Source organism: Carassius carassius, chromosome 14 (genome assembly GCF_963082965.1).
Source record: "Carassius carassius chromosome 14, fCarCar2.1, whole genome shotgun sequence".
Taxonomy (NCBI): Eukaryota; Metazoa; Chordata; class Actinopteri; order Cypriniformes; family Cyprinidae; genus Carassius; species Carassius carassius.
In genome coordinates, this window is record NC_081768.1 from 6,962,664 (window position 1) to 6,982,937 (window position 20,274).

Below are 20,274 nucleotides of genomic sequence, written 5' to 3' on the forward strand. Positions count from 1 at the left end.
CAATGCTTTTGCCTGCTACACACACACATGTGAACCGGTTTGTCTACTTCCTGAAATATAATGTGACCGACTGACACATGCACCGAGTGAGATGAGGCTGCTTAGGCCTATGTGGTTTTAAAAAAAATGTATATTAATTTTCAGGGCTTGCTTGGGTTGTTTTATGGACAGGTTGTATATGGATGCCAGTAAGAGACCATTAACTACTCCTCATCCCTTTAATTACACAAATGCCTCGTTAAAAATGTCAGCAGACTAAGATACAATAATTCTAGTCAATAATACACAGTAAAGGGTTAAAATGTATTTCTATGTAATGAAAAACACATACACATATTGTACTATTGAATTTAACACCAGCTATGTTTATTCATACTATACATTTTTCCTTTCACTGAAAGGAACACATATATGGGCATACTTTTAATAGGATGTGTGTTTACAATACATAGATAAAGAAATTACACCCACCATTATGTACACAACCTTTGACGGCTTGATGTGTGTTTTGTAATTATTGAATTTTAAAGAGCTCCATGTATCCTGAACAAACAAACATGATCTGTCTTTGTACTTATTGTTCTTTTAAAAGATCATCACAGTTCAACATTACTTGTGTAGTAAAGAACTATGTGATTTCAAGATTTCAAGATTTCAAGATTTCAAACATTAAATGGAACTCCAAGTTTTGTTTAAAGGAACGTTTGGCATGTTTTTGTCTTCTTAGTGGACTTCCTGCTAGCTTCTATCTGTATTCATAATGTAATTCAGGGAGTGTTCCTCGAAGTTTGACATTCTCAAGCCATTTTAGAGCAAATGTGAAATTTTAAATTTAAATGTTTACTTCCTTAAACAAACTTGGACGTTACAGCATGTCCTAACTACAGTAGGTGTGAACCAACAGGTAATTTGTCTGGCCACAAAGAATGTGAAAATGTTTCGTTTTGATGTTTAATATACAGTTCAGCCACGCAGAAAAGGATTTGGACCAATGAAAGTTTACTGTGGGCGGGGCCTCTTGTTGCTCATTGTATTCAAAGGTGGCTAGAATTTAATTGAGAGAGAAGGTTTTATAACTCATTTTATCAAGGACACGGTTTTAGCAAGGTAATGCCCGATTCTTCTAAGATTATTTATTAACACATTCTGTAAAAAGTTCTAAATGTTGTAGAATCTGTAAAACAACCCAAAATTGTTCATAGTGTCTTGTTATTGATCAGCATAGAAACACATCTGAGCGTTGATTGAGTGTGGACAAAATTCCTGATGAAAATGTGTCCTGTTCAGACAACAGGAAGCTGTAGTCTTTCTCAGTTCCTTAAAGGACAAGCTCAAGTGGCTGATTATCATCCAGCAGGTCCAGAGATAGGCAGTTCGTGGAGCGCTGGACACAAAATGATGTATTGTCTGGACACAGGCTGGTTGGGGAATGTGGAAGCCCAAACGTGTAGCTGACAGAGGTGTCTGGAACCGATTGCGTTCCCAAAGGGAGAAGAGGGGAATACAGTCGCACGTCATCCAGACTCAGACTGTAGCGGTCAGCGGGGTTACGAGACTTCTGATTTGAAACCTGTAATGGATAATGAGCAATTAGTGACATGATGAAGGAATGAAAAGGGAAAGATTGGAGAAGACAGAGACGGCAAACCTGTTTCATGCTGTCTGGATCACAATGGTCCACTTGATCGTTGACTGTAACTGAACTCATTTGTAAACCTAGAAACAGACGTTACAGTAAACAGGAGCAGATTTATATTCTCATCAATGATTGATTTACTGTATTTCAAATTTTTCCAAAAAAATTAGTCCTAATGCAGTAATAAGCAAATATGCATTAAAGTGATCAAAAGTGACAGTTTAGACTTTTAAATTTTTAACAATAAATAAATGAAAATAATGCAAAAATCGTAAAAAAAATTAAAATTAACGACAAGTTTTCCACAAAAATATTAAGCAGCACACTTAGTTTCAATAAAAATGTACCGTAATTAATTTCTTCATTAATCGGAATATTAGAATGACTTCTGTAGGATCACGTGACACTTAACACTTGAAGACTGAAGAAAATTCAGCTTTGCGATCACAGGAATAGATTACATTTTAAATATATTAAAATAGAAAACAACTGTTTTGAATTGTAATGTAATTTTTCCCAACATTCGTATTTTTTCTGTATTTCTGATTAGATACATTCAGCCTCGCTAAGCACTTGTTTTAGAAGTATTTTTTTTTTTTAAACAAATAAACATTAATTGCATGGCAATTGCTAAAAAAAATATAATAATATATCAATCTATAATTAAAATAAATAATATAATAATACAACATAAATATAATAATCACCATGATCATAATAAATATTAATACCAGTGGTATCCGTTCTCCATGTTTTACACATTTAGTAATGTTATTTTTTTTTTTTAACAAATGAATCGGAAACAAATTAAATAATGTAGATAAGGTTTGAAAGTGCCCTAAATCAGATTTTTTTGAAAAATCGTCATCACCTTTGAATTCAGTGTCTGATTGGATGGTGGGACAGTCGACGGACATGCCCTCCAGCAGCTCAGCCAATCGTAAGATATCCAAAGGATCATCCACAGAGACCTCCCCAGGTTCCTTCACCACATCCTGCAAATCTACATTCAGATTTCATCACAATCTGTGCTTAAACTTATCGTAAATCTAATGTGTTGTGACACTCTTTCACCGTCAGTGCGAACGTGACATTTTGAATGTCAAGCTGGCAGAGCAAATAGACTAAATAACTTCAGAATAACCTTTACAGCTTCATCTATGTCTTTTCACCACTACATATGCAAGGAATCCTAGCAATGCCTATCTGTCAGCAGACCATGTCAAATTGTTGCAAAACAACTGCACAAGTATTCAAGCCCAGCAAATGATATGCGATTCTAAAGCTGGCAGATGAGTTTAGAAAAATGTTGATTATAAATATAGTTGTATATATTTTTTAATACTGATCATGACTAAAGTTGTTTGACCCTCACCTTCCTCCTGCCACTCATCTTCATCCATCCGAGCTTTGCTGCTAATGTCGATGCCAGAGGTGTGTGAGGAGCCGTGACTGACAGCAGAGATGAAGGACTTTTCCTTCTCCTCCATGGAAACCATCTCTACAGAGACACTGTTTTGCCTGGTGTCCGCTTCAATGCCAGAGCTGCTGGTGGAGTGTCGAGACAGACGAGGACTGCCCTCGCTGCACGGATGATCCAGGTCCAGCTCATCACTGATGTACGATTCACGGTACCTCTTCTTTTCTGGATCCAAAAAAACATGACATGGCAGAAAATTTATTTTACTAATAAGGGTGATTCTCACAAATGCTTTAACGTATTTAAGTCTTACTTCAAAAAATAAATTATATTTTTAAACTTGGCAACCAGACATCAATGTTTTCAGGTCAAAACAGGGTGTCTAAAAAGTAGTAATTTCTGTATACAACATATTCACAGTTCACAGGAAATATTAAATTCAATAAGAAAATATATGTTCGATACAATTTTATCTCATTTATTTATTTTTCTTGTGATGTGAAAGTCAGAATTTTGTTACAGAATTTTTTTGAACGGTTTGCTCTTTGAAAGGGTTAATGTTTACTGTTTTTCATTGTTTGATTTGCCAAATTATATTCATTAATGTGCTATAATAGAACCAACTCCACTGAGAAGAAAACAAAAACCAAAATCATACTATAAAAGCAAGCATGAGGTACATGTAAATGAATATCATTTGGACACACACCGTCTGTCTCCTCCAGCTGTCGCAGGTGTTTGAGCGCAGGTTGCAAACTGAGGTACAATCGGTGACAGGAACTTAAATGCAGCAGAAGATGTCGGGAACGAAAAGCAGAACCCGTGTAGTATACCAGCTTCCTCGCTGAGGGTAAACCATCCGGCTGGATCTCAAACTTCTTGCCCTGTGCAGAGAGCAGACATTTTTAAAAAATTAAATACCTTTAATGTTAGAGCACCACAATTCAAATCACATCACAAACTGAGGTCTGGTGTGATCTGATAATGTAACAGGCAATAACATTAAATATTACCAGGAAGGTGAGTCGTCCCACATGAAACCAGGGGAAGTCGTACAGCAGATCACGCACATTGTTCAGCTCCTGCAAATAAAAGAAACATGGCCTCTATCACATGAAAAGGGTCAAATCAGAAGAATGGGATTTGTTAGAAAATTTAATGACTCAGATTCTGATTCCACTAAATGGGTCAGGTTCCATTATGATTCAAGTACTGATTCTTTTCTTTCTTTTAAAAAAGCCAAATAATTGGTCCTATGGTCCTTGGTTTATATTTCATAAAACTTGTTTTTTAAATAGAGCATTTAGATTTTTTTTTAAATAGGTTTTATATTAATATTACAATAATATTTGTATTAGATAACAAATATTATAAGAAGTTCATTCCAAGCCCAAATTATTCAGTTGAAGTAGTTTCCTGAAAATGGAACGAATATTTTGATCTCCTAACCCTACTTGCTACAAAACCCACTTCCACAGATCATTTGTTAATATAAGTTTTAATTGCAGTGTGAGAAAGGAGTAATATATAAATCCTGTTCTTTATAAAAGTAGAAAAGGGATCCCCATTTAAGGTTGGGGTTAGGGCCTCGCCACATATGGTCTTTGATCTCTTAGACACAGGGCCCTTAGTTTAATCCAACCCAGACGCTTTAATGGGCAGACCAGAGGACTCAAGGGAAAGGCATGCACTCCCAAACAAATCCCTGTTTATGGACTGAACCGTCTAATATATGCATTCCAGTCAGGCCTGTCTGGAGAGCTCTATCGTTGTGATTGGCAATATCAAAGAGGAAACACAGAACTGCGCTGAATCATAGAATGATGCAAAATGAAGTAGGCCATTACATATGCTTTGCAGTGAAAAGCAACCAAAAGTCTGTCATTTTCAATGAGGGCTGGTGATTTCAGATAATGTGCAACAACTACTGTTCCGATGTTGCTGTGTCCGATTTTTGCACTGCTGCAATTTATATACAAAAAGTATTTTTCCCTATTTTTAATGGCAAGAAAAACACCTCATGCATTCACAAACACACACCTGATACACTTGCATTCCTCGTAAAGTGAGTCCAAGGAGCGCTGAACCTTTTTCTTCTTTCTTGTCCTACAGGAAAGAGGCACAGGCTTATTAACATTAATGTACAGTGTATAGCATATATATATATATATATATATATATATATATATATATATATATATATATATATATAAAAACTTTAAAATATTATTAATATTACATATTAATACAATTATTCAAATCTATATATGTATATAGTATTATATTACATGCACATATAAAACTGAAAGTTTAGGGTCCGAAGAATTGTGTATTCCTTTTTTAAAGAGGTCTGCTATGCTCACAAAGGGTGCATTAATTTGATCAAATACAAAGTAGAACAGTAATATTGAAATATTATTACAATGAATGTATCCTGTTATGGTACAGCTACATTTCCAGCAGCTATTACTCTAGTCTTCAGTGTCACATGATCCTTCAGAGATCATTCTAGCACTGGCTGAGCTGCTGTTGTAATATGACTCAGTCAAGCACACTGCACTTCCATAATGTGCCACAAGTAGTGAAGAAATGACTTCACCTTTAACTTCTACTTTGATGAAAACATTTTCAAAAGCTCCCTACATTCCACAGAGAGAATGTCTTGACCTACAGCAAGACATGCTGATAACCGTGCGTGACCTCTGACCTTCTGTAGGCGATAAAAGGTGACTGGGACATCCTCCAGACGGCAGGATTCTCTGATAAAGAGCAGGACAGCGTCACACGAAGACATCCCCCACAGCTCTTTATGAACCTTGGGCCCGTGACACAGCAGGTAGTCAATTCCACGTTTCGCAATTATCTATAAGAGAGCAGACACGGGTCATGCGTGATTATGAAAGGAGTATGGGCACTCACCATGCTTTATTAGACTTTAATTAAACTTTAATCAAACCTCTACTGTAAAAACACAACAAGAATTTGCTGGTTTGATGCTTTTCAAATAATGCTAGTCAATGCTAGTTGTCCAAAAAGTCTTGATAGTTAAAAACGCTGGGGAGGCCATTAGCATACGCACATCCAAATACCACAAATACTGGACTTTACAATTTAAACCCAATCTTACTATGATTGAAAACAAAGTAAGCACTTCTTGCTTGGATGCAAATCTATGTGATTGTATTTTATAAACTCGAATGAGGATTTACCCAGGGTGGAAAGTATTCTTTGGGTTGGAAATACGCAGCGTGTCCCTGACTGTGGCTGTCTGAGGGGTGGTCAGAGTGATCGGCCTGTAGGGCGTATCCTGCTAGCTGGAAATACACTTCCTCCTGCTGTCGGCATTCTGAGCGCAGGACACGTTCCCGCAGATCATAGTAGTACAGTTTTCTCGCTTTACGCTCACTGAGAACACAGAAGAAAAAAAAATAAGGAAAACCTGCATGATAATTTTTTTTTAGCAAGAATGATTTTTTTATTTATAATCCTATTTCCAATAAATCCTGTTCTTTTGAACTGTCTATTTATTTAAGGTTTAGTTCACTTTGATCAAATCCGAGAGCTTTCTGACCCTCCATAGAGAGCAGTGCAACTGAAATGTTCCCAGACCCATAAACTTAGTAAGGACATTTGCAAAATAGTCCAAGGAGGGTCAGAAAGCTCTCAGATTTCATTAAAAATATCTTAATTTGTGTTCAGAAGAAGAACAAAGGGGTATGGAATGGCATGAGGGTGAGTAATTAATGACAAAATTTTCATTTTTAGGTTAACTAACACTAAAGAATACTGACACAGAAGACTGGAGTAATTATGCTGAAAATTCAGCTTTATCATCACAAAAAATAAATTACATTAAAAAAAATATTAAAATAGAACGTGTTATTTTATATAGTTATAATATTTAACATTACTGTTAAATAAATGCAGCCTTGGTGAGTGTGAGACTTCTTTCAAAAGCATTAAAACGGTCCCTAAACTGAAAAATGTAATGTTTGAAATTAAATGTTTCTAAGGAATTCACATCAAGCCTAATTTAAAACTTCAAAATAGAACAAAATAAATTCTGCCATCATTTTCTAATTTAACTATATTAATCCTGCAAAACTAAATATGACATAAATTAATTTTAAAATACATTTAATGAAAGACTCTCCTCGGGCTCTCTGCAAAATACTCCACTCATTTCCCACATTCAATAAAATCTAAAATTAGGCTGAGTTTCATTAAGCAGTTTTTATTTATACACTCAAACTGGCCTCAGACCCTGGTGGATTAAAACTAGTGAAGGAAAGAGGCCAAGGAGAGCATTCCTCCCTTCAAACATTTGGGAATCTCTGGCCTGTTTCTTACCAGATGAGTCTGCCATTCTCCACATAATACTGGACCTTCAGACAGAGCAGGGGAGGAATCGACCTCCTCTGTGAACCCTGCCGAGAGAAAGAACAGGCTTGACTAGGTTACTGTGGCAAACCCCCTCATTATGACGTCACTCCCACATCCCAACCGGCTTACTAGTGTTTATCTTTACTATCATACTGTAACCGCCCTGATGACCACAGGGAACACAGAGCACATGGTACAGTGATACTGTCATGGAATCAGTAGAATCACAACACATATTTATATGACTATAACATTGATGAACCATGGTATTTTACAGATATGTAAAAGAACACCATGGAACTACTGATAACGATGGAGGACCGTGTTAGCTCACCTTCCCCGAGTCCTGTTTCCACTCCTTAGGAAAGTACTTAGCAAGTTTCTCTTCCAAGTCCAGAAAAATGTGCTCATTGTCTAAAATAGCCCAGAAAGGACACACAGGAAACAAGCGTAAATGCTTTCGGCATGCAAACAATGGCATCATGAATTCATGCATGAAATCTGCCCAACAATGACCTCAATTAGGAAGACGGCTGGAATGAAAAGACCCGTTGAGCCATTGGTGAACGCAGGGCCCAGTATGCAACAACCCCAACTGCAGACAATACTTACCCCAGTAAAAACTTGAAGTTTCATGCCAGAGCGATTGTGATTGCAAAAGAATTCTAGCGCTTTGAGTAAATCGTGTAAACACTTCTAAAAAGGAGCTTGTGCAAGAATGGAATTAAGATGGTTTAAATAAATGTCAAAATAGAAAATGAAAGAAGATTTAGCTAAGACCAATAAATAGATGTTAAATGTTTCAAGCACATTCTTTTCATTCAAGTGATCCATGTGATTTATTTCATTTGCCAACGTGACCTCTTAAGTATTTGTATGCAATACACATAAATTATCATATGCTTGAATAGGCACTGCCATGCACAATAGCAATTAATTTAGATTATTTTTTCTTCATTTTATCTTTTCAAGTCATTTTATTTTTAAAATATGCAAACATAAGACATCATTCATATTTTTACTCTATTATATTCATATATAAAGTCTATATACACTACTCGTCAAAAGTCTTGAATGAATAAGATTTTTTTATGTTTTTAAAAGAAGTCTCTTATTATGATCGGACAATATTTGGCCAAGATACAACTATTTGAACATCTGGAATCTGAGGGTGAAAAAAAAAAACACCTAAATACTGAGAAAATCGCTTTTAAAGTTGTCCAAATGAATTATTAGCTATGTATATTACTAATCAAACATTAAGTTTTTATATATTTCCAGTAGGAAATTTACCAAATATCTTCATGGAACATTATCTTTACCTAATATCCTAATGATTTTTTGACCCATACAATGTTTTTTTTGCCTATTGCTAAAAATATACCCAAGTGGCTTAAGACTGGTTTTGTGGTCCAGGGTCACAAATATCATTGCAGTATTGTACTTGAATATATTTTATAATGTAACTTATTTCAGTGATAGCAAAGTTTTGAGCATCATTACTCCAGTTTACAGTTTCACATGATCCTTCAGAAATCATTCTAATATGCTGATTTGTGGCTCAAGAAACACTGCTTTTCATAAGAAACTTATTTTTTATATTAATGTTGAAAACAGTTGTGCTGCTTAATATTTTTGTGGAAACTAAGATACATTTTTTTTCAGGGTTAATTTAATGAATAGAAAGTTCAAAAGAACAGAATTTATTTTTGAATTTATATATATATATATTATATAATATATATTTATATAATATATATATATTACATTGGTTTGATTACTTTTGATCAATTTAATGTACTGCTGGATAAAAGTTTTTAAAAAAAGAAATCAAATTCAACTTCTGAATAGTAGTGTATCACAGTTTACACAAAAATATTAAGCAGCAAAAACTCTTTTCATCTGTTTTATACACAGGGTAATTCATATTAAGTTTTAGATTCTGTCAGAAAGTTTATATTGTGTGTTATATTGTGTGTTATTGTGTGTTTTAGTATCTATACAAACAGAAAAATGAATGTGAACACTTTATGTTTTGTTTTTACAAGCGCAGGTTCACATTCCATTCAGTTTATCCATCCTTTATCACTGCTAACTTCGCATCACTACCTCCCTCACTAAATGACTCAAACTCTTTCTGACTCATTGTCTCTTTATCTGAGGTTCATGACGAGAAGGTTGTGACCCTGCTAAATGCTAAGCCAATATCAATTGCTCTCTCCTGCTGCCTCTCTGCAGTGAAGTGGTGAATCATGGTGAATTCCAGGCTTAAAGTTAATATAGCTTGATTCCAAAGCCTCAGGGGTCACCAACCCTCAAATACACAAAAACAAAGATGCTCTTGTCCAAGAGAAGAGTGATGCAAAATATCGTAAAAAGGTATTGAAGGGAAGAAGAAGCTGGAATGAGGCTTTTGAATGATAGGTTCAAAATTAGAGCAAAAAGGGAACAAACTCATCTCAATAGAGAGACCCTGATTGGAATGGCAAAAGACAAGTATTAGATGCCACATTAGTTTTAAATGGATTGTGCAGTTCATACATTGCTTGAATTGGCAAACAACTTGAATGCCTTGAGCTGTAAGTATTTGGATTTGAAAGTCTTCAGTGAACGACAAATAAAACAACTTAAATGTGGTTACAATTTTCATTTACAGTAGATACAAAAACACACGTCCTTTAAGATTCACATACACTCTAAAAATAAAGGTTCTTTTGCATCTATGGTTCCATGAAGAACCTTTAACATTAATGGAACCATTCCATTGCACAAAAGGTTTTTAATAATGGAAAAAGTTCTACAGATTATTATAATGCTCTTTACACTAAGAAAACAATGGTTCTTTTAAGAACTGTTCACTGAAAGATTCTCTGGTGAACTAAAAAAGATTCTACTATGACATCACTGCAAATCCCCCTGTTGCAACCTTTAAATGAGTACAGTGTAATTGGGAAAAATAAATTCTTACTTTTGACTAAAGTCAATCCAAAGTAGTGCAGCTCTTTAACCCCAAGAAGCTCACAGACACGATGAAACACATCTTGACCCGTTGCTTTTAGCTTGGAGGAAAAGAAAAACAGATTTGACAATTAATCAGGTACAAAAACATGATTTTAAAATGCATTCTGATTCTAAATGCTAGCATTCAGCTCAATAAACACACATCTGCACATTTTATATACTGTATATTACAATATAAAGTGCAGCCTTCCTCAGGTTATTACTTTTTTGTCATTTGTCATTGCTGCATATCAAAATATGAAATATTACAAGAGCTGAATATTTACCCCCACTGTGATGTCCAATGTCTCCTTGGTGGGCAATAGGACACAGACTGTCCTCTTTAGTTTGGTGGGGACAGACATGGCCTATGAAATCTCATCCACATACACTCATGTGTACACACACATACACTCACACACTAACACTGGCCTCTTTCTCTTCAAGATGCTTTGCCTACAGGTATTGGCTCCTTCATTTTGAATATCTGCAAAAGAACACAAACAACCAGACTCTGCTTCAGTGTAAGTCTATAGAATTGTATGCCCATTTTATTGTCTTCCAGGAGGAAATCATATTCTTGAAAAGTAATAGGACACCTCTCCTCAACAAACTTTATGATATGAGATACCAATATACAGGTGCATCTCAATAAATTAGAATGTTGTGGAAAAGTTTATTTATTTAAGTAATTCAACTCAAATTGTGAAACTCGTGTATTAAATAAGTTCAACGCACACAGACTGAAGTAGTTTAAGTCTTTGGTTCTTTTAATTGTGATGATTTTGGCTCACATTTAACAAAAAAAACACCATATCACTATCTCAACAAATTAGAAAATGGTGACACGCCAATCAACTAATCAACTCAAAACACCTGCAAAGGTTTCCTGAGCCTTAAAAATGGTCTCTCAGTTTGGTTCAATAGGCTACACAATCATGGGGAAGACTGCTGATCTGATTCTGTTGTCCAGAAGACAATCATTGACACCCTTCACAAGGAGAATAAGCCACAAACATTCATTACCAAAGAAGCTGGCTTTTCACAGAGTGCTGTATCTAAGCATGTTAACAGAAAGTTGAGTGGAAGGAAAAAGTGTAGAAGAAAAAGATGCACAACCCACCGAGAGAATCTCAGACTTATGAGGATTGTCAAGCAAAATCAACTTAAGAATTTAAGTGAACTTCACAAGGAATGGACTGAGGCTGGGCTCAAGGCATCAATAGCAACCACACAACTGGCTAAAGTTGTTGTATTTCTCTTGTTAAGCCACTCTTGAACCACAGACAACCTCAGAGGTGTCTTACCTGAGCTATGGAGAGGAAGAACTGGACTGTTGCCAGTGGTCCAAAGTCCTCTTTTCAGATGAGAGCAGGTTTTGTATTTGATTTGGAAACCAAGGTCCTAGAGTTTGGAGGAAGGGTGGAGAAGCTCATAGCCCAAGTTGCTTGAAGTCCAGTGTTAAGTTTCCACAGTCTGTGTGGATTTGGGGTGCAATGTCATCTGGTGTTGGTCCATTGTGTTTTTTGAGAACCAAAGTCACTGCACCCGTTTACCAAGACATTTTGGAGCACTTATGCTTCCTTCTGCTGACCAGCTTTTTGAAGATGCTGATTTCATTTTCCAGCAGGATTTGGCACCTGCCCACACTGCCAAAAGCACCAAAAGTTGATTAAATGACCATGGTGTTGGTGTGCTTGACTGGCCAGCAAACTCACCAGACCTGAACCCCATAGAAAATCTATGGGTTATTGTCAAGAGGAAAATGAGAAACAAGAAACCAAAAAATGCAGATGAGCTGAAGGCCACTGTCAAAGAGACCTGGGCTTCCATACCACCTCAGCAGTGCCACAAACTGATCACCTCCATGCCACGCCGAATTGAGGCAGTAATTAAAGCAAAAGGAGCCTCTACCAAGTAATGAGTACATGTACAGTAAATGAACATACTTTCCAGAATGCCAACTAAGCACTAAAAAGGTTTTTTTTTATTTTATTTTTTTTTTTGGTCTTATAAAGTATTCTAATTTTTTTAGATGAATTGGTGGGTTTTTGTGAAATGCGAGCCAAATCCTCACAATTAAAAGAACCAAAGAATTTAAACTACTTCAGTCTGTGTGCATTGAATTTAATACACAAGTTTCACAATTTGAGTTGAATCACTGAAATAAAGGAGCTTTTCCATGACATTCTAATTTATTGAGATGCACCTGTAGTAACTGAAGAATGAAGAATGATTAGTTCTATGTTGAAGTATCTGCCGATATCTTTTTTTATATCTCTTTTCTCATATTTTAAAACAAGGCAAAAAAAAAAGAAACACTGGGGTAATTAAAATGTCTAGACTTTCCAGTAATGTTGATGACGTCTGTGGTGGAATATGAGGTTTTATCCTGCTCTCATATTTCATGCAAACTCGCATGTTTAATCACTCACTCAGTTTAATCACGCAATCAAAGCTCATTACATTGCATAATCTGCCCATTTGAGTGTGTCAGATTATGTAAACATCTAATTATGTAATGATGAAATTAATGCTAAACAATGATTCTAGCAGATCGTGTGGTAAATTTTATTAGGTGATCTTATCGTGTTTGTGGAACTTCACTTTTCCTATAATGTAGATAAGCTCACCTGTGAAAATATCACAGGCAGCAGATGCATTCCCCACATGTTTTGGCTAATTCCACCTGCTGTATGTTTTCACTGAACTGACATACCTCAACATTGTCCTGTTGATACAAAACTAACCCTATAATTTGTCCTTTTGCATCCGTTCTATAATGCTGTGCAATAAATGTATTTGGACACTTAAGTCACAATTAAAAATATATTTTTTTTAACCAAAAATTATTTTCACACAGGTGTCCTATCAAAGTACCCTCTCCCTCAGGCTATCCAAGATGGTAACATATCTGGCATATTTTAGAAATTCATAATTTGTTTACCAATGGATCCTCTGCAGTAAATGGGTACCATCAGAATGAGAGTCCAAACAGCTGATAAAAACATTGTTTGTAATAAACAACGTTTTTAACTTTAAATAATTGCCTCCAGGAAAAAACTACAGGTCATCTATCTATAATATTGCTTTCTCCAGTGAAAAAGTCTTCTCTGGTTGACAAATATGCACAGATCATGCAATGTTTTATTTCAAAATAGTTCTAAACAAATATGTTTGTGGATTTCGATGTGAGAGGCCAACAGAAAACGGATACTTTTTCACTGGAGGAATATTATAGATTTTGGACAGTATATGGACAGTGTTTTGTTCAGAAGCAATGGTTTAAAATTAAAAAATTTACTAATGATGGATTTGTTTTTTACAAACATGCAGCTTTACACTTCATAAGAAGTTAATTGATGGACTGGAGTCATGTGAATTATTTGTGGATTATTGTGATTTTTTATCAGCTGTCTGGTCTCTCATTAACGGCATTCATTCTTCACAGCAGAGGATCCACTGATGAGTATAATGCATTCTTTACGATAAAGAAATATACTCATCTACATTTTGAATAGCCAGATTGGGAGTGAACTATTTTGGATAAACAATTCCTTTAACATTTAACAACCACAAAGTGGTGGATTTAATCCATTACAACATGTAATGCTTTTCTTAGAGTCTGAACCTACAAATGGTACTTACGTTCAAATACCATATGTATTTTAAATGTTTAAATAAAGCTCTGTATATTAATTAGCTATTGGCTGTAATTATGCTGTTTCTCTCTCACATTGAGTTTACAGGGGTGTGTTTAATTTCAGGTGATTCAGAGCCACAGTGATGTCAGTCCATACCTGTGAATCAAGACAATATATATACTGTTAACCGCTACAGCCTCAGGGGAATCCAGCTGGCAGCTGCTAGTTGAAGACTGAGATATGGTGATAAAGGTATAGGCCTAGATAACCCCCAAAAAAATGAAGATTCTGTCATGTTGTTCCAAACCTGTTTGACTAAGTTTCTTCTATGGAAAACTACGGGAGATGTACGTTAATGACAGTCACATTTCAATGAAGGTTGACCAAAGTTGTCTTTCTGCCTTTTATGCTCCACAGAAGAATCATCACTTACAGACAAGACCAACATCCAAGTCAGCAATTCAGCCAGTGTCTGGTCGTTTTGAGGTTATTGTGATCAATTAACATCAGCATTATTTCTCCCTTCATACACACTTCTGTTGGATGGCATGCAGTGCAAAACATTACTTAGGCTTATTTGTTTGATGCTTCCGAGACTATTACAACTATTACAACTCTTCTCACATTTTTGAAAAAGCCCAATCTAAACTAGCAAACAAACAGCTTGTTAACCATGGTGCCATTATAAAATCACTGCAAAAACAATGTCTGATACTTCAAACAAAACCAATTGTATAAGTCTATGAATGCCTTAAAACCCAAGCACTAAGCAGTCAACAGTTTTAAGTTGTAACAGTTGAAACTTAAATGTTTTTGCCCAAATCATCTGAGCATGCTTATTTTTGAGCCCTCGCATATTTATTTACATCCCTGTAATGAATTAAACCTTGCTAATCATCGGGAAGAAGGAGGCGGGAACCGGCGGACAATCCAACAACATTTTAATAAAGCAAAATAAACACAAAACAGCGCACCAGCCCCTCACGGACGACTGGTGCGCAAATAAAAACCAAAACACAACTAAAAGCCCAGGCCTGGTCCTCTCTCGTCCTTCACTGTCGTCGCTCCAGTTTTATATCCTTCCATCTCCTCCATGGGCCTCGAGACCGGTGGGTCGAACAGGTGTAGCTCATCTCCAATCACTCCACCGGCCTCGCTCCCATGTCCCTCGGCCCCGCCCCACTCGTCACAATCCCATTTGCTATAATTAAATTCTATTGTCAATATCATACATACCAGCATTAAATCGGCACCAAATATTGTCAAACTGCTGATAATGCTTTTAGAGAGATATCAGGAAACTTATAAACAACAAGAATTGAAAGAAATTTATTGGCAGTTTAAAACTTTACACCAACTCAAAGCCCACAGTCCTGTTTGTTCAACCTGTAAGTGAATGAGACATGAACGCCTCCACACAGTCCCAGGAGGAAGAGTGTGAGGTCAGAGAGAGACTTTGCCAGTGACCACATCTCCCGACAGAGCTCCAGGTGGTACAACTCTCTGCCGGGTGGGATTTATGGGGGTTTATCTTTAAATCGATTAATCAGATTAAATCTGACCCGTCTGGAGACCTCTGCTCTGAACCAGTTTAGAGCTGAGGGGGCAAGTGCAAGACCTCTTATAGAAATAGATCAGAAAAATGACATTTCTGTCATCATTTACTTTACATACCCTCGTGTTGGGCAAAACCAAGGTTATTATCACAACTAAAACTAAAACTATTAAAAAACATTTTTGGTAAATGAAATCAAGCAATAAATGAAAAACTTAAACTAAATGAAAATTAGAAATGCCTTGGCAGCTAACTGAAATAAGTTTAAACTGAAGCACTAAAAATTATTAGATAGAAATAAAAAAAACTGAAATTTAAGTAATACAAAACTAATAAAAATGCCAAATTACTAAAAAGAAAAAGAAAACTGAAAAACACGTCTAAAAAATAAATTGTAACACAAAAGCGGAAATTATAAGTACTGCTTTTCACTGTTTTCAATTTATTTTTACATTACATTTACATTAAGTCATTTAGCAGACGCTTTTATCTAAAGTGACTTACAAATGATGACAACAGTAGCAATCAATCGAAGCTAATCCTAACCCCAACAAATTTAATTACAAGCTTCAATTTCAGTATTCATAAAAGCATTTCATTCATATCATTTCAACTAAAGTATCGATTTTGTGTAAGAAACAGAATATTAAGTCATTATGCACTGATAAATTTCCACTCCAGTGCTGTTAGCCACAAATCAAATGACTAAATCAATGAGCTGAATACAAGAACCAAATCCATCAGTTTGTGAATTAAATCATTCAGACACGGAAGAAACAAATTCAAAAGATTAACTGAAAATATCCAACTCAAAAGTATGATTGGTACCTGTCCATCACACAAAGATATTTTAAGGCTTACATTAAAGCCAACAAGTCATTTAGGCTTTATTTATAATCATTTTGCATCCTTGCAATTAAGCTTAGTTGTAGCTGCAAGAAAAAATACTTGAACAGTCTTGGAACAAATGGGTGAATAAATGAAGACAGAATTTTCTCTAACTTTGATTTAATTCATTTTTTTTTTTTTTTTTTTTGGTTTGGCGGAAAAGTGTTACTCTAAAACAAATCAAACTTTCAGGCACACAAGCCTCTCTGAGAACAACAACTGTAAATCAATCTTCTTCTAGTATGCATCCTTCAGACTGGAAAAGCCACTTACTCTGCAAGGACAGATAAAGGAGGATCACTCGAGCCTCGAAGCAACAACAACACCAACAGACTGCGGCTATGTGCTTAAGGAGTTTTCCTTCCTATGTCACGATCCCAACACCTCCGAAGACATGCAAATAAGCACTGTGTGTGCCAATTATAGGACAATTCCAGTGAAAATAGATTCAGATAAGCCTCAGGGCAACAGGTACATGATGAGCTTGTTTGTTAAGGAAAAAATTTGACCAGTGATGGTGCAATGGTGCATCCAAGCATAAAGCAGGCACTTCAAGTGAAATGAGGTTCCTACAGGACAGCACCTTGAGTTATTGCACAATGCCAATCACAAAGCTTTACCAACTACTAAGATCTGAGAACAAGTCAAAAGCCGGTTTTCCACCTTCCCGTGGCTCTGAAAAAACACTCATCATCTTGTCATGAACCATCATACCTCTCTGCCCGTTGAATGTGCATTCATGTTTAGACCTGTCAGAGGGTGAGTCTGTTATATCCAATTGCTTTCCTTTCTGTACCGTTCACACAGCCAAGAAGTTCAATTCAGCTATGTTTAATATGATCAAAGACTATATATTTTTTTCATCTATGATCCATATTTTGTAGTCTTGTGCATTAAATCCAATGAATTACAATGTATTTATATAGCACAATTAATTACAACTTCAGCTGACCAATGTGCTTTCCAGCAAGTCATCAAAAACAGAAAAAAACATAACAAACAAACTGAAAAGTTATAAAATCATACAAATATCCCACCAACCATATTCTTTAGAAAATAAAAATGTCTTTAGTCTGGACTTAAATATATTAAGAAAAGAAGCTTGTATAAGGAATAGTGGCAAGGCGTTCCAAATCCAGTTCATTGTCTGAACTGGTGTCCCCATACACCATTATCTCACTATTTAAGAAACAACCTGCAGAACAACTTCATGGGTGGTAAAGTGTAGAAGTTTCAGTATCACTCAAGAAATCACAGATAAGTTAAAATAGTTAAGACAGTTAAAATAGATATCAATCTTAAATCTGTTAATGACCAATGAAAAGTTAACCAAAGGTTTTGCACTAGTTTTATATCGTCAACAACAGTGTAGTGGCAGTTCAATTCTCAATATATGCAAAACAATTATGAAAGAATTAAGGTTAAAGGTGGAATATTTCTAAAAAACAAAATTGGGAATAATAATAATAAAAAATGCTTAATTGTATTATTTGTAAAATTGACTATGAAGAGAAAAGAATTGCAAAACGACCATTCATTAATTAATTACTTGGCAAATATTGCAGAAGGAAAACAACAGCAACAAACAAACAAACCAATTACAGGACTCCATAGGAATTAAGGAACCGAAGTGTGATTTGTTCTTATAACTGTAGCTAAAATTATTATGTACACATACTGAACTAACTACAGTACCACTGTCCACAACATAATAACGCAACTACTAGTGCATTAGACTTTCATATATAAATAAATGCTCTTAAAAGGTAACAAATGAACTTACCGCTAATTAAAATCCCGGGTGTGAGTTTGTTTTGAGGGTTTGATGCTGTTGTGGTAAAACTCAATTCACATTAAGACAGCCTCGCGCTCACTGACTGACTGACTGATGAGAGTCTCGTAGCTGTGGATCGGACTGAACCAAATTATCACCGTGAGGGGGGAGGATTCATCACATCGCACTAACAACCAATACATTACACTGATTTAAATAGGTAGGATTTTTCAGCGAGAACAATCAATGCACAATAAAAATGAAATAGTGAGGGAAAACTGTAAAATTATTGCTGTTCGTAGTAAAAACCTACATAAACAAACCCCCCCTGCACAAAATTCTTTAAAACCGATACACCCTCCTTTAAACCGATACACAACAATGACAGTCTGTGTGCGTGTGTGAGAGAGATGTTTAACTGTATGCGCTGCATTTTGTCGCGGTGATGAAAGAATCCAGTAAAGATCTGTATAAAGTGTAAAATGCATTAATTACTCTAGGTTTCTCTAGAAACTTGTTTACTTGTGATGCAGGCCTTGTAAAAACACGATGCTGAACTACAAAAAAATGTATCATGAATAAAACTGCTTTCGCCTAAAAATGTAGTTAATCCTCGGAATTATTTTTATTTGGTGAAACTGTGGGAACAAAGCCCTTACTGTCAAAGAAACAGTTTCATAAAATATTTACAAGGACCATGAAACCTTTTCATAATTATTATAGAAAGAAAGAAAGAAAAGAATGAGAGCTAACAATGATTTTGTAGCCTTATTATAGTCATAAAAATAATGAATGTTTATGGCTATAATAAGATTTTATGACTATATTATGGCTGTAATCAGAACAAGTTACAACCTGACAAGGATCCTCAAACCTTTCTAAAGTAATAAAAAATAATAATAAAAAATAAAAATAATTTCAAAGAACAAGAAACCTTCTCAAATAAAAATATAAATAAAAAGTTAACACAGATCTCGTAGCCATCTTATTGTTGTTAGTTGTCTTTTCATAAAATAATATGAAAAAAATGTGTTCATGACTGTAATAAGCTGACAATTCTGAAACCTTCTTACCACAGTCATAAAAAATAAATAATATCAAAGACCATGAAACCTCTAACCATAATAAATACAATTATGAAACTTTACACTGATTTAAGGAAAGCTCATGTTTTTAAAACAGTAACAATATCTGTAGTAACAAAGGTCACAGAAATTAGTAGGGATGTTAGGGACATGTCCCTACCATGTTCATAGATTTTTGTTGGATGAATGAAAATATTTACATTTACATTTCTTCATTTAGCAGACGCTTTTATCCAAAGCCACCTACAATTGAGGAATACAATAAGTGATTCATGATAAAGAGGCAAATAAACACAGGAAGTGCTTGCAATACAAAGTTTCAGGCATTGTTCAGATTAATACAAGATAGACAAGGAGAGATTAAGGAAAGAGAAAGAATTTTTTTTTTCTAAGATTAAGTCAAATGGTAAAGGAAGAGATGAGTTTTCAGGTGTTGTTTGAATATTGTCTGTGATTCAGCATTCTGGATAGGGGTGGGAAGTTACAGTAATTCCACAAGCCAGGAACGGTGAACAAAAAGGTTCTGGAAAATTTGCCTCTCTGTGATGGTACCACGAGGTGTCGCTCACTAGCGGATCTCAGACTTCTGGAGGGGATGGAAGTAGGCAGGAGCTGAGCCTGTGGCTGTTCTATATGCAAGCATCAATGTCTTGAACTTAATGCAAGCCGCAACTGAGAGCCAGTACAGGGAGATAAAGAGAGGTGTGACATGGGCCCTTTTGGGTTTGCTGAAGACCAGCCATGCTGCTGCATTCTGAATCACTTGTAAAGGTTTGATAGTGCATGATGGAAGTCCAGCCAGAAGAGCATTGCAGTAGTCCAGTCTAGAAATGACAAGGGCCTGGACAAGAAGTTGTGCAGCATGCTCTGTTAGGAAGGGAAGGGCCTG

General features: G+C 35.6%; 1 protein-coding gene across 1 annotated transcript; it reads right to left on the reverse strand.

Annotated features, from left to right (window-relative positions):
- Positions 1 to 714: 714 nt before the first annotated feature.
- LOC132156813 (FERM domain-containing protein 6-like) lies at positions 715 to 18,429 on the reverse strand. Its single transcript, XM_059565847.1, has 14 exons — positions 18,310 to 18,429; positions 10,727 to 10,926; positions 10,408 to 10,498; positions 7,774 to 7,853; positions 7,407 to 7,483; positions 6,266 to 6,461; positions 5,764 to 5,919; positions 5,097 to 5,162; positions 4,070 to 4,138; positions 3,766 to 3,940; positions 3,012 to 3,281; positions 2,508 to 2,639; positions 1,649 to 1,716; positions 715 to 1,570 (listed from the first exon to the last, which is right to left on the reverse strand). The coding sequence occupies exons 2-14, from the start codon at positions 10,802 to 10,804 to the stop codon at positions 1,319 to 1,321; spliced, it is 1,710 nt and encodes a 569-aa protein (XP_059421830.1). The 5' UTR covers positions 10,805 to 10,926; positions 18,310 to 18,429; the 3' UTR covers positions 715 to 1,318.
- Between the last annotated feature and the right edge of the window lie 1,845 nt (positions 18,430 to 20,274).

What these genes read in the sequence shown, in the direction of transcription:
- LOC132156813 (XM_059565847.1), bottom strand. Translation starts at nt 10,804, where the DNA reads ATGTCTGTCCCCACCAAACTAAAGAGGACAGTCTGTGTCCTATTGCCC. An exon ending in GAGGAATGCAAGTGTATCAG is followed by an intron (nt 4,139 to 5,096) that starts GTGTGTGTTTGT and finishes TTTTATTTGCAG; the next exon opens with GAGCTGAACAATGTGCGTGA. An exon ending in ATCCAGACAGCATGAAACAG is followed by an intron (nt 1,571 to 1,648) that starts GTTTGCCGTCTC and finishes TATCCATTACAG; the next exon opens with GTTTCAAATCAGAAGTCTCG.